The sequence below is a fragment of the Stylophora pistillata genome, chromosome 1 (genome assembly GCF_964205215.1).
Source record: "Stylophora pistillata chromosome 1, jaStyPist1.2, whole genome shotgun sequence".
NCBI classification, from domain to species: Eukaryota; Metazoa; Cnidaria; class Anthozoa; order Scleractinia; family Pocilloporidae; genus Stylophora; species Stylophora pistillata.
Window position 1 is genome coordinate 40341024 of NC_142519.1, and position 12204 is coordinate 40353227.

General features: G+C 36.3%; 1 protein-coding gene and 1 long non-coding RNA gene across 8 annotated transcripts in view; one reads left to right on the forward strand and one right to left on the reverse strand.

The window, feature by feature from the left end:
• The window catches only part of LOC148742508 (uncharacterized), a 59367-nt gene that overhangs the window by 930 nt on the left and 46233 nt on the right, over nt 1-12204 (forward strand). For 2 of the 7 annotated variants that reach the window (XM_088757089.1, XM_088757094.1), the window contains exons 1-2: nt 328-965; nt 6471-6781. In XM_088757089.1, the coding sequence (XP_088613215.1) occupies nt 6480-6781 (302 nt within the window). In that variant the 5' untranslated portion in view covers nt 328-965; nt 6471-6479. Of the gene's footprint in view, nt 1-327; nt 966-2146; nt 2245-3744; nt 4125-6470; nt 6782-12204 lie in introns of those variants that run through there. The other 5 variants (XM_088757083.1, XM_088757092.1, XM_088757103.1 and 2 more) reach the window with 4 other exon arrangements.
• On the reverse strand, nt 5382-6464 carry LOC148742509 (uncharacterized). The gene is made up of 2 exons (XR_016000120.1): nt 6184-6464; nt 5382-5863 (listed from the first exon to the last, which is right to left on the reverse strand). It is a non-coding gene; the product is annotated as an uncharacterized LOC148742509 (long non-coding RNA).

Sequence of the window (12204 nt, forward strand, 5' to 3'; positions counted from 1 at the left end):
ATCGGATGTGTGAAGTACCTTCCACCCTCCGGGATGAAAATTCTCATTTGTACCTCGACAGGTGAGAGGTCTTAATGTGACTTTCAACCGATTCAATGTCTATGAAATATATCTTATTAGGACCATTACGTACTCATCCTTTAACAAATGTGGAAAGAACTGATCACTAAGCAATAGGTTGGTGGACAAAGCAGTGACCTCAAGTCCAGGGACTGAACCTCAAACATGGACCAACCCTTTGATGTTTTAGTTTTGTCCTTCGTTAGTCACGACAAGCACCACGAAACTTACAGCGTTTAAACAATCAAAATCCTTCCTTCGAAATGAATAAGCCATTTTTCCTTCCCTAAATGTCGGCCACGAAGTGAGGCGAGAAATCGATAAAATGAATTTATTCCTCCTTCAGTATAATAGATTGACGTACTAGAAACAAAATGTATCAAGATCGAAACTCATAAATTGATAATGTTTAGATCAAAGAGCATTTTCCTTAATTTTGTTGTTCTCTTCTTCTTTTTGTTGGGAAAATGCTTTTACATCTTCGTCGCTCACCACACCACAACAAATCGTGCGGCCATTATTCCAAATAAGAAACAAAGCAAGTTCGAATTCATTCAGCAAAGTTTGAGAAAGCAGTGACATGGTTGCTCAATATCACCACTCATCTTACACAGTTATGTAGGGAAGTCATATTGATTGTAATGAATTCAATGTTTAAGTTGCTAGTACAGCACTCCCCTCCATGATTATAATAAACAACAGGGTACATGCGTGTAGTGGCCTATTGCAGTCATCTGAAAGACTTTTTTTATTATAGAGCATGAGATAATGAAATGCTGATATTTTTAATGGTAGATTGAAGTGATAATGAATACTGCTGACAGAGATGACCTGCAGAGAAAGTTTGGATGCAAAGGACAACATATTGGATTTGTTTTATATGTTAAAGAAGCTGCTTCCTGCAGGTAAAAATAAATATTCTTTAGTGGAAGGAGAAGGGGATAATATAAACTACCACTTGCAACTGTTTAACCCTGGCCCCCAGTTATAGGCCTATCTACCTGTGAACAAGAAAATACATGCATAGATTTAGTTATTAAAACTCCCTGACCCCCTGGATATTAAAGCCCTGCTCAAGCCTTCCTTGTTTAAATAAGAACAAAGGTGGAAGCACTACTGCTGTAAATTAGACATTAAAATTTGTAATACTGAGTTAAGAGAAAAGATGGGCTCCAGGGAGAAAGTCTGAACCTCTTTTTAGTCGTGTTCCAATTTTGTTCAGATCGTTAGTTTTTTAATTGAATTCTGTTCTAAATGTATTGAAAAGAATGCAATTTATCAATGCAAAACTAATTTAATTTTTTCTCATTATTCATTTTCCTTCTCTTCTTCCTTGTTTAAGTATTTCAGTGGTAATTACACATTATTCACGATATTTTATAAAGTAGCTTAACTCAACTGCTATTGGTCAAAATGTATCACGTGACTGAGTGTGCCCCAACTAAAACTGGGGAGTGTACTGGTGATATTTCTCAGTTTATTTTTATTGTCAAAATGTTTAACAGCTTTGGTATAAGAAACTATTTTTGTAATGGTCACTTTGCCAAACAAGGACAAACTCCTCAAACTCCATTCATGATTGGTTGATCATTTTTTGAATGTCACTTCATCTTTCATGAAAATTTTGTTCAATGACCTTTCCTTGATCACATGAGAAGTGAATTCCTAGCATTTTAACTCCAGTGTACCACTCAAGACCCAAACATTCTGCTAATGAATTCTTATTTGCCCCAATCCATATCACTTTAGTTTTTTAAATAAATTATTCATTTTTAAACCAAAGCAGTTTTTCAAAATTGTTGAGGATTTGCAAGACGATTTCTACCAAATAGGTGTTCACCAGAGTAGTAGTGATATCATTGGCATATAGGAGTGTTCTACTTTCATCATTATTTATTTTTATGCCTTTAACATGCTCATTTGATCTAAGAGATATAACTAAAATTTCATTTGCCACAACAAATAAATAGGGTGACAAAGAGTTGCCTTGCCTTACACCTCTTTCTAACTTAAGAGGCTTGGAAAATAAGCTATTATTATAAACACAACTCAAGAGTTTATTAAATGTTTTTATTCATCTTATTAGGGTTGGACCAAAATTGAAGGCCTCTAGTGATCGATAAAGAAAATCCTATTCAATAGAGTCAAAGTCTTCTTCAAAATCTCTAAACAGTAGAATACCAGGTATCTTTAACAATTCAGTGTGATCGCTAATGTTGAGAATTGAGCAAACCACCTCTCCAATAAATCTACCCTTGATAAAACCGGACTGATTATTTATTACAATTTAATGGCATTTAACGATAAAAACTTGCGTCAAGTGTTATTCTAGGTCACTTCTACGTAAATTTAATGGCAATTCACAAAATGAAATCATTACTTATAACAAAGGAAATGCCATAAGGATGGTCTGTAAAAGAGTCCAAGACCCTATCCTCAGACAAACCACCTAACTAAATATATAGTTTCAAAATATAAACTAATATAATAAATATAATTAATTAAAATCTGATATAAAAATCCTAAAATATGTGACCGTGAGTTTTTGTTAATTTTACCAGACGAGTGTAGTTGGGATTCATCAAGAAGTTCCTCACACCACACTTAAAACTTGAGATACATGTACAGGATGCTGATCTAATTAACAAATGGTAAAGACAACAGCGTACACTATTGAGTTGTGGATGCACGCGGGAGGCTGCTAAGCACGAAAGAAGCGTAAGAGTCGCTCGAGGCGATAGCCGAGAGCAGCTCTAGCTTCTTGAGTGCTTAGCAAACCTCCCAAGTGCATCCATAACTCAACAGTGTATGCTGTGATGTTTAGCATTTGTTTTCTAACATAACATTGATACATTGTAGCTATAGAGTTCTCTTTTATTTAACAAATCTTACGTGACCAGAAAAAACAAGTGCGCTCGGGAAAATAGTCTTTGCATTTGCTCACGTCAGCAGCATACACCCATGGGCAAATGGGGGACGCTAAATTGACCAATCATAGCGCGCGCTTTACTTTGGTTATGTTATAATTGAAAGTGGGAGTGAATTCCACATATCAACAATATGATTAAAAAAACTAAACTTAAAAGTGCTTGTATAGGCATAATTCTTCTTTAAAGTAAGTCCTTCTTTCCCTCTCAAAGGGTACCTAGCAGTATCAGAGTAAAACTGAACATTTGAAGAGTTCTCAATGTCAACATATCCATTCAAGACTTTACAAATAAATAACACCTCAAAAAGAAATCGTTTACATTCCAAGGACAGCAGATGAAGCTTAGAGTTGCAAATATTGTAGTCATCTTCACATTTTAAAGTAAACTTAGTAGCTTGATGTTGTGCTCTTTCCAAAGTCATGATATTTCTGGCAGTGAAGGGTGACGTATTCAAGTTGAGGCCTAACCAGGGCACAATAAAGAGTTCTGCATAAGCATAGAAATATCTCTCAAATCTCTGCAATTTCTTTTGAGTAAACCAAGCACTTTATTCGCCATGCTGGTGATCTTGTCTATGTGAGAGTTCCATGCCAATTTGTAATCAGTTAGTAAACCAAGATCAGAGAGCTCAGTAGTAGCTTCAAGGGGAATACCATCCAGTAGTAGAGGAGCAGAGATTGGAGATCATTTTTTAGTGATCTGCAATAACCTACATTTCTTTGTATTAAAGCTCATTTATTATTTTTTTTTTTAGCCCAGGAGCCAGATTGTTGAGATCTTCCTGAAATGATTCATTTATCGCATCGACGTTAGATAACTCTTGAGGCTTAACAGTCATCTGCATACAGTGCCACCATACTCCCAGAGGAAATAGCATGAGGCAGATCATTAATAAATATCACAAAAAATGAGGGGCCCAAGATGGACCCCTGGGGTACCCCTGAGGGGATAGTGCACCATTCAGAACTTGATTATGATGGATTATTCAAGGAAGGACTTTTTTGATTCTGTTGGTGACCTTAGAAGCAAGCCTGGAGTCAGCATTGACTAATGAAGTCAGCCTCCAGTTTTCCAAATACATTTGATCTTTACCTGTTTTATCAATAAATGCAATAATTGCCTGTTTTTCTGAAATATTTTACATTTCTCCTGAGTCAAAAGAGCAATTAAAAGCATCGGTCATGAGCTCACCTACAGAGCTCCAGAAAGTTTAATTTGTAAAATTTTGTACATATACTGTCTTTCCATTTCCAAAAGTATCCAGTGTTTTGGCACATTCTTCAATAGTTAATCATCCTTCACAACTTAGTTTTTCTTCCTCTGACAATTCTGGAATGCTAGCTTGACCAAGAAAGTGATCCAACTAATCATGCTGCTCCTCACTGTTAATACTATCAATACAGATTTTTATAATAATTCAAAGATGAGCCTATTTTTCTTTTTCACAGTTGATAGTTATAACTCTGTTTAGACAAAGTTCCCTAATAGGTTTCTTTGTAATTGGTTTCTTTTCTCCAGACTTTAAAATACTTTGTACTTTTTTCCCCATGTTCATGCCATCTCACCCTTAAACATACAATTAATCCATTGGCTTTCTCTTTGTAAAATTTTTCTAACTCAGTTTTATATTTATTCAGGAAATTATCAAATTCTTTGCAAGGATTTTATTGAAATTGTATTTGAGTGGCTTGGAATTAATTTTTGTGTAGACTTTTCTCTTTATCTCACTTAGTTCTAGTAAGCTCTTTTGAGTATTGCATCCAAAAAAGCAAACCTTATATTTAATCCAATCCCAAGCAACTCTTTTGTCTGAGGATTCTTTTCCTTCTTCTTTCCACATCTCCAGATTCATTTTTCTAAATTGAATAAACTTTTCATCTGACAAAAATGATGTGTTCGCTTTTTAGAAACCTGGCCCTTTTTTTAAGTCTCCTTAAACTCTTGCAAATGAAGTACAATTGCCCAGTGGTCCATTTTAATGACTCCAATAATGTCTACATTTTCAATCAAGTCCTGAAGTGTATCTGGAATCAGGCAATAATCTAAGCTGCAAAAACATATTTTGATTAGAGCTGCCATAGCTTGTTTCAAGTTTCTCTTTCTGTTCCGGTTAATTTAAGCCCCGTCAGATATCTACATTACAGGTGTGTTTGTAAGGCCATTTGTTTATAAGCCCTCCTAAAACCCCTTGCAAAGGTGTATAAGCCCTGGGCTATTTAACCAGCAGTTTTATACTGTTATGCACTATTAATTTTTTTTTCAGCACAGTACATGTATACAAAAGTGAATGTTACATTTTGGGGTGAAAAGGAATATTTAAGAATTACTGGGAATTTTAGGAAAAACCTTGAGGCAACTAATATAAAATAAATACATGCATTAGCTCCCAAATAAAATTCAAGCAATCAATTAAATTTATTTTCATGCGTTAAGTTTAACATGTAAAAAATTTCCTGTAGTATATTAAAATCAACATGTTAAGGATGGAATTTGATTTCTTTGTCTTTTCTTGAAAACTTCATACAATTATCCTTTCTAATATTACAGCTATTTATCTAAAATAGTCCTAGTAAAACATTAAATTTAGTGTGACATGAATTGTGAGTAAAATCTGTTGATTCTTTTGCATGAAATACAATAACTTGAATTACGTTTATTGCAATAAATACTATCAATCAAAAAATGTCTTTATTTAAATCATTTAATTTTGGATGATGATACAAATGGTATTTAACCCTTTCCTCCCAGAGGCAGCTGGCTTTGACCTCATTTTATGTGGTTGTAACTTCTTTGGATAACACACTTGTGCGTTAACATTCAAATGTAAGCTGTCAAGCAGCATTTTCATGTTATACTGTTTGTTTTTGGTGATTCTACAAATTGAAATTCAAAGATTTCTAATCACTTTTGACTTACCACTTTTGGAAGTGATGGGCTTCATTACAGCTAAATAATTTATTTTTTAATTATGATGTTGTTGTAACTGTAACAATAACATGTAATGAAGTAACCCTAAACTGCAGATTTAGCGGCTGTTTCTTTTTGCTGGGCTTGCAGCTTGTCAAACGTGACCAAAAATAATCTTGGAACCTTTAGCTTACTGATAGATTTATTTCATCGTAAAGCGTAAGCTAGCAGGCAAGTGACCGATTCGATTTTTGATCACGAACCGAACACCGAAATTTGTACTCACCACAAACTTTCAAAATCGTGGCTTTATAAAATGGCCGCTCGATCCTTGTTTGTACGTACCAGGTAGTCATGATATGTCTACTGTTGTCCCTTCTTTTAACTCCACGGCGCCAACGACTTGCTTTTCATTTACAATACTTACGCTGTTCTCGTCTTCCCGTTAATCAACGCTAAAACCCATCTTTAGAGATGCAAAACATTAAAGAAAAGAAATAACTTCACGCACGAGGACAACGGATGAAAAGTACATTCAAAGATGAGCGCCAAACGGAATTTTCTTTGTTTCAGATCACGGGCATGATCACATGGATATTTTGGGAACTGTCATTGGCTAGTAAAGGGAAACCACTGGCTTGCCCGATTGCGGTCTCAAGAGAAGCCCGAAACATCATTTTGGTTTCCCTGACCAGTTCTTTGAGTTTGGACGATGGATTAACCTTGGATCCATGTTTTGACGATGATATAAATAACGATGTGAACTCACTCTATGTAGAAATAATTGACAAGAATCGAACGTACTACAAATCCACGATTTGTGGCCAAAAGTTGTTGAGGAAACAAAGACTCGAAACCCACTTGAGTTGTGTTTACGGCAAAAGGTGAGAAATAACATAGCAAGCCAATCACAACTTTTAATACAACAACAACAACAACAAGCCTTTATTTCATCTCGAATTTAAAATAGCAAAAACAAAAATGCTAATATCTCTGAGAAAATAAATAACTAAATAAAATGAAATAGTTAAGGAGAATAAGATAAATACATAAAACACAATATATACAATTCAGTAATTGATACACTAGGATAACCTCAGAAAGTATAAGAGATACCTAGATGATCACAGTGTACCAGTAGTAGTAGTAGTAGTAGTGTACTCAAATCAACAAAGTTTGACCGCAACAAACGTTCAGCAACATGTTCCAACTCAGCCATCTCGATTCTTTAGTCTTTCGTTTCCACTGAACCAGCAGTGGTGCCAAAAGAGTCAAGTACCTCTCATAACGAAGAAACATTTGTACAGAACACATCCCCATTTAAAAATGTACTTCACCATTTTAAAATGTACTTGACATTTTAGGAATCTTAGTTCCTGAATGAACCAATCAGATCTCAAATACATTTTTAATGAGATCTTTGGGAAATAAGTTACTGTATCAACCAATCAGATTTGGGTTTGTAATATGAACCTTACTCTTCAGGAACTAAGTTCCTCAGATAACCAGTGACATGAAAGAATATATGCCATGTCATTGCTAAATTAAGATTTGTCTGTTTTATTTAAGTCAACACCAGATAAAACAGATAACAATAGATGGGACATTCTGCTAAAGTGCAGTAATGTTTCACATCAAATTGCATACTATCTTTAGTAAAATATATATTCTCTTTGAGGCTTTACTATTTTTATTTAGCCCTCGACATGTACAAGCTTTTTGTAAAGCTTTGTCACAGTTGTAATTTTACAGTAAAAATTAGTTCCATTCATTGTCTTTCACGTACCATAGCATAGAAATGTTTTGAATATACTGTGGTTAACACAGCGATGGAAACGCGCCTGATTGCATAAAATTCTACAGAAATCGTTGACAGAAAATGCCACCAACAGTTTTGCCGCGCTTTTTATCTACGCCGAAAGCCGAATATTAAGAAAGCGATCAAATGACCATTATCTTTTGTAATGACTGTCAAGTCATCTTCGGTTAACGTGCAAATGATCGTGATCCCGTGATAAAATTTCTCAACCTCATTATGTAAACGACACGTTCTCACACAGCGAGAAGATTTTACGAGCTTTCATGTCACGAATGTGATAATGGCATTACAATAGCCACGATACCGTAACGCTTACTAGAAAGTAAGCAAGGACTTGACCTGTGGCCGCACGAGAAACGCGTTATCACCTTACTTTTCCGCCCTATTTTGGAATAGACAACGATTGCGTTACATGATTTTTGCAAAGGATGTAAGCCGAATTGAAGCAAATCATGTTACCGAGACGCAGCTAATTACTACTACATTTGCGAGGTGAATTAATCATCAAAAATTAGAATAATTCGTTTAACATCTTCCATAATCAAATGCTAGCAGTTAAGTAAACTTGAACCTTTGCTACACAATTTGTAAATAATTATTCTGTTACATGTTATGATAATCCAATGAAATTAACTTACCGGGCTTGAACGTCGTTCGGATCGCGAAATTGCCATTCTCCATTCAGTTTCCATGCCAAGCGATTCAAAGTTTCTAATTTTTAGAAGAAATTGCATTTTTTAAAATCTAGGTTTCGCCTCCATCTCGGATAGGATGTCCACTCATTTCGCGCCATAAGGTAATTTTTGGCGGGGAATAGATCGATACCTGGTGTTTGTCGCTGTGTTTTCTGAAATGCATTCCCGACAGATTTAGCCGTGTTTTGAGACAGTTAGAATACATTCAGCGTTCAAGAAAGCCACAAAATGAAATTGATTTTGACATACAAGAATGAGGCTCGTTCCCAAGAGTCCGATCTTGCGAAAGTTATCAATCGAACGCAGTTAATTTCATGGGAAGTCATGTTGTGACCTTAGCAGCATTGTTTTCCAATCTCAAGTCAAATAACCGCTTGCTGATTGGCCAAAACAGTAACTAATTTCATGACCGCGCGAGTCACCAACTACCACGTAGAATACTTATGAGCCAGACACTATCAAGATTATTTAACATATTATAACAGGAGTCTATTAAGCAGCAGCTTTCGTTACACAACACCATGTTTGTGTTAAATCGTGCCCGCACTGCCTTCTTTCAAATAATTTTTTAAACTTCCGTTCTTTTGTCGATCAAATCAGTCGGCACTTCATTCCGTTTATGGAACCGGCTTCATCTTGATGAGATTTTCCGAGTTGTCGAAGGGGTCATAGTCCTCTTTAACCTGTGCTCAATGAAATAATTCGCATTTAGTTCGTACTTGAGACTGTCACCTCCTTCTAGGTGTCAAAATAATACAACACTCAGTTGTTCTTTTTCGCAATGTTTTTCACATCTGTATACAGTTGTCGATACAATGCGCATTACGATCAGCAAAATGTCCACATTTGCGAGATATCTTAACAACTGTCTTAAAACGTCCTCTCTACTTTTAATTTTATTATTATCCACCTTTGCTTCCGAGTTGCTGATCGTCCTCAGGCCTCAAACAGCTCAAAGCTTACAGCGTTTGAGTTGGTGAATCATTAACCACTACATTATGTCAAATTACATTCGTTTATCCCCTTTCGAATATGTGGTCGATAAAATAGTTCGTATTCAGTTGCTCGAAATGCTACCTTTTTTAACTTGTGTCTTGACTTACGTCCAAGGATTCAGTCTAATTCTTTATTTCATCAGTAGGTAATGTTGCTTCTGAGTTGGCGATCGTCTTAAAATAGCTCGAAGCGTCCAGGCTTCGAGTTAGTAAATCATTACATCATCACTAATGTCACACTACATTCAGTTGTCCTTTTTCGAATCTGGTGTTGTGAAAATTCATCGAAATTTCACCTCCTTTAAGATTTCGTAACAAAACGTATAAACACATATGGTGCACGATCCTCTCAGTAGATGGCGCTATTTAAGCAATAGCGAAAATCAGACCTGAAAAAAAATCAGGCCTGTACGGGATTCGAAACACTGACCTCTGCGATACTAGTGCAGCGCTCTACCAATTGAGCTAACAAGCCAACTGGGAGCAGGCCGTTAAGTTGATTCGTAATAAACCCGCGAAAGTGATAAATCAGATACAATGAAATATATGAAGTTCTTATATTTTGAACTGCGGTATTAGATACATATGGTGCACGATCCTCGCAGTAGATAGCGCTATTTAAGCAATAGCGAAAATCAGACCTGAAAAAAATCAGGCCTGTATGAGATTCGAACCACTGACCTCTGCGATACTAGTGCAGCGCTCTACCAATTGAGCTAACAAGCCAACTGGGAGCAGGCCGTTAAGTTGTATCCAAGTTCATTGTATCCAAAATGTATAAAGCGATATCCTTACAACTCTTCAGTTTATTAATGGGCAGATTCACTTCTGAGCTACAGATCGCTCTGAAGTAGCTTCACTCTGCTTGATTATTTCAATGTTAAGCTTTTTTAGAAGTCGAGAAATGGGGTCGCACTAACGATTCCGATGTTTGAATTTGACTTAAGTCCTGTCTTGACATCATACGTATGAGACGTGCTGTAAGTGCCCTTTTGTTCTTACAAGTCACCACTGTGGTTTTTGTGGTGGCCGAGGCACCTTTTGAGATCAGTCAGGCCGATGTCCCAATTGAATGTCCTGGCTCAAAGCAGGTCGTACCTTGCCGGATGACCTTAATAACACTATTGCGTGATGTTCTACTCCGTACCAAACTCTGGTCGTTGAAACAATGACACAAAGCCTCCGGACTGTAAGAGTGGGGCAGACAGGTTCCGTCTAAGGTCGCATTATGACAACAAATATCCAATAAAATAAAGGGTTGAGAAGGTTTGAACTCCTACCTCAGTAGGAAAAGCGCATAGCAACTGAAGAGTGAAATGAGTTAGAATGTTTGTAATGTACGTGATATTTTGATGAACTAAATGCAAATTATTTGATCGATAATGATTCCTTAAGCTGTCGGAAAGTGGACAACTGAGTGTAGAATGAAATTAGTAATGAAGTAATGATTAACTAAGCTCATCACGTAAGCTTCGAGCTCCTTGAAGACGATCAGCATTAAGAGGCGACATTGCCTACTGGTGAAGTGAAGAATCAAACGGAATCCTTCTACGTACGTTTTGATAACCTAAATGGAAATTGTTTTTTCGACGACAGATCCGCAAAGAATTGTATGAGAGGAAAAACGAGTGCAGCATGATATTATTGATAAATAGTTTTATAAACCTGGTGCGCCTGGAGTTGTTTGAAGATTATCAAGCTGGAGGCAACATTGCCTACTGGTGAAATTTAGAATTGAATTCAATCCTTAGATATATGTCAAGAAATGGTAAAGAAGGTGACATTTCGATCAACAAAATGCAATTTATTTTACTCCCTACAGATCTAGATGCGAAAGAGAACAACCCGGCGAGTGTAATTTGACATTAGTAATGATGTAATGATTCACCAACTCAAAAGCTGCACGCTTCGAGCTATTTGAAGTCGATCAGCAACTTGGAAGCAAAGTTACACACTAGTAAAATGAAGAGTAAAAGGGATTGTTAAACAGTTATAAAGATATCTTGAAAATGTTGACATTTGGCTGAGTTTTAGGCAGATTGTTTGGGCCGATCACAAACAATTAATTGCGAAAGAGGACAACTGAGTGTTGTATGATTGTCATGGTTCACTAATTCGACCCATGTAGACTTTGAGCTATCGCTGTTTGAAGACGACTATAAGCCCGAAGGCAACAATGCCAATTTCTAAAATTAAGAATTAAACTGTATCCTTCGAAATTTGTCAAGACATGTTGAAGAAGGTGGCATTTCGATCAAATAAATGCGAATTCCTGCAGCGTTTCCTACAAATCTGTTGACTTTAAATACTTTTAACATTTACTCCGTATTGTTATTAATATTTATTTCCTTTAATTGTCATTATTTACATACCATTTTCGGTCTATTCACTAATTAGGTATTTATTAATTGATAGTTTAGTTGATGCAGGTCCACATCAGGACATAATGTCTTGCCTATCCCTCAACCTGCTTTATTAAATAAACTATGATGATGATGATGATGATGATGACGCAAGGTACGACCTGCTTTGAGGCAGGACATTTAATTGGGACAATTCGGCCTGACTGATCTCAAAAGGTGCCTCGGCCACCACAAAAACCACCGTCGTGACTTGTAAGAACAAAAGGGCACTTACAGCACGTCTCATACGTATGTCAAGACAGGACTTAAGTCAAATTCAAACATCGGAATCGTTAGTGCGACCCCCTTTCTCGACTTCTAAAAAAGCTTAACGCTGAAATAATCAAGCAGAGTGAAGCTCTTCAGAGCGATCTGTAGCTCAGAAGTGAGTTTGCC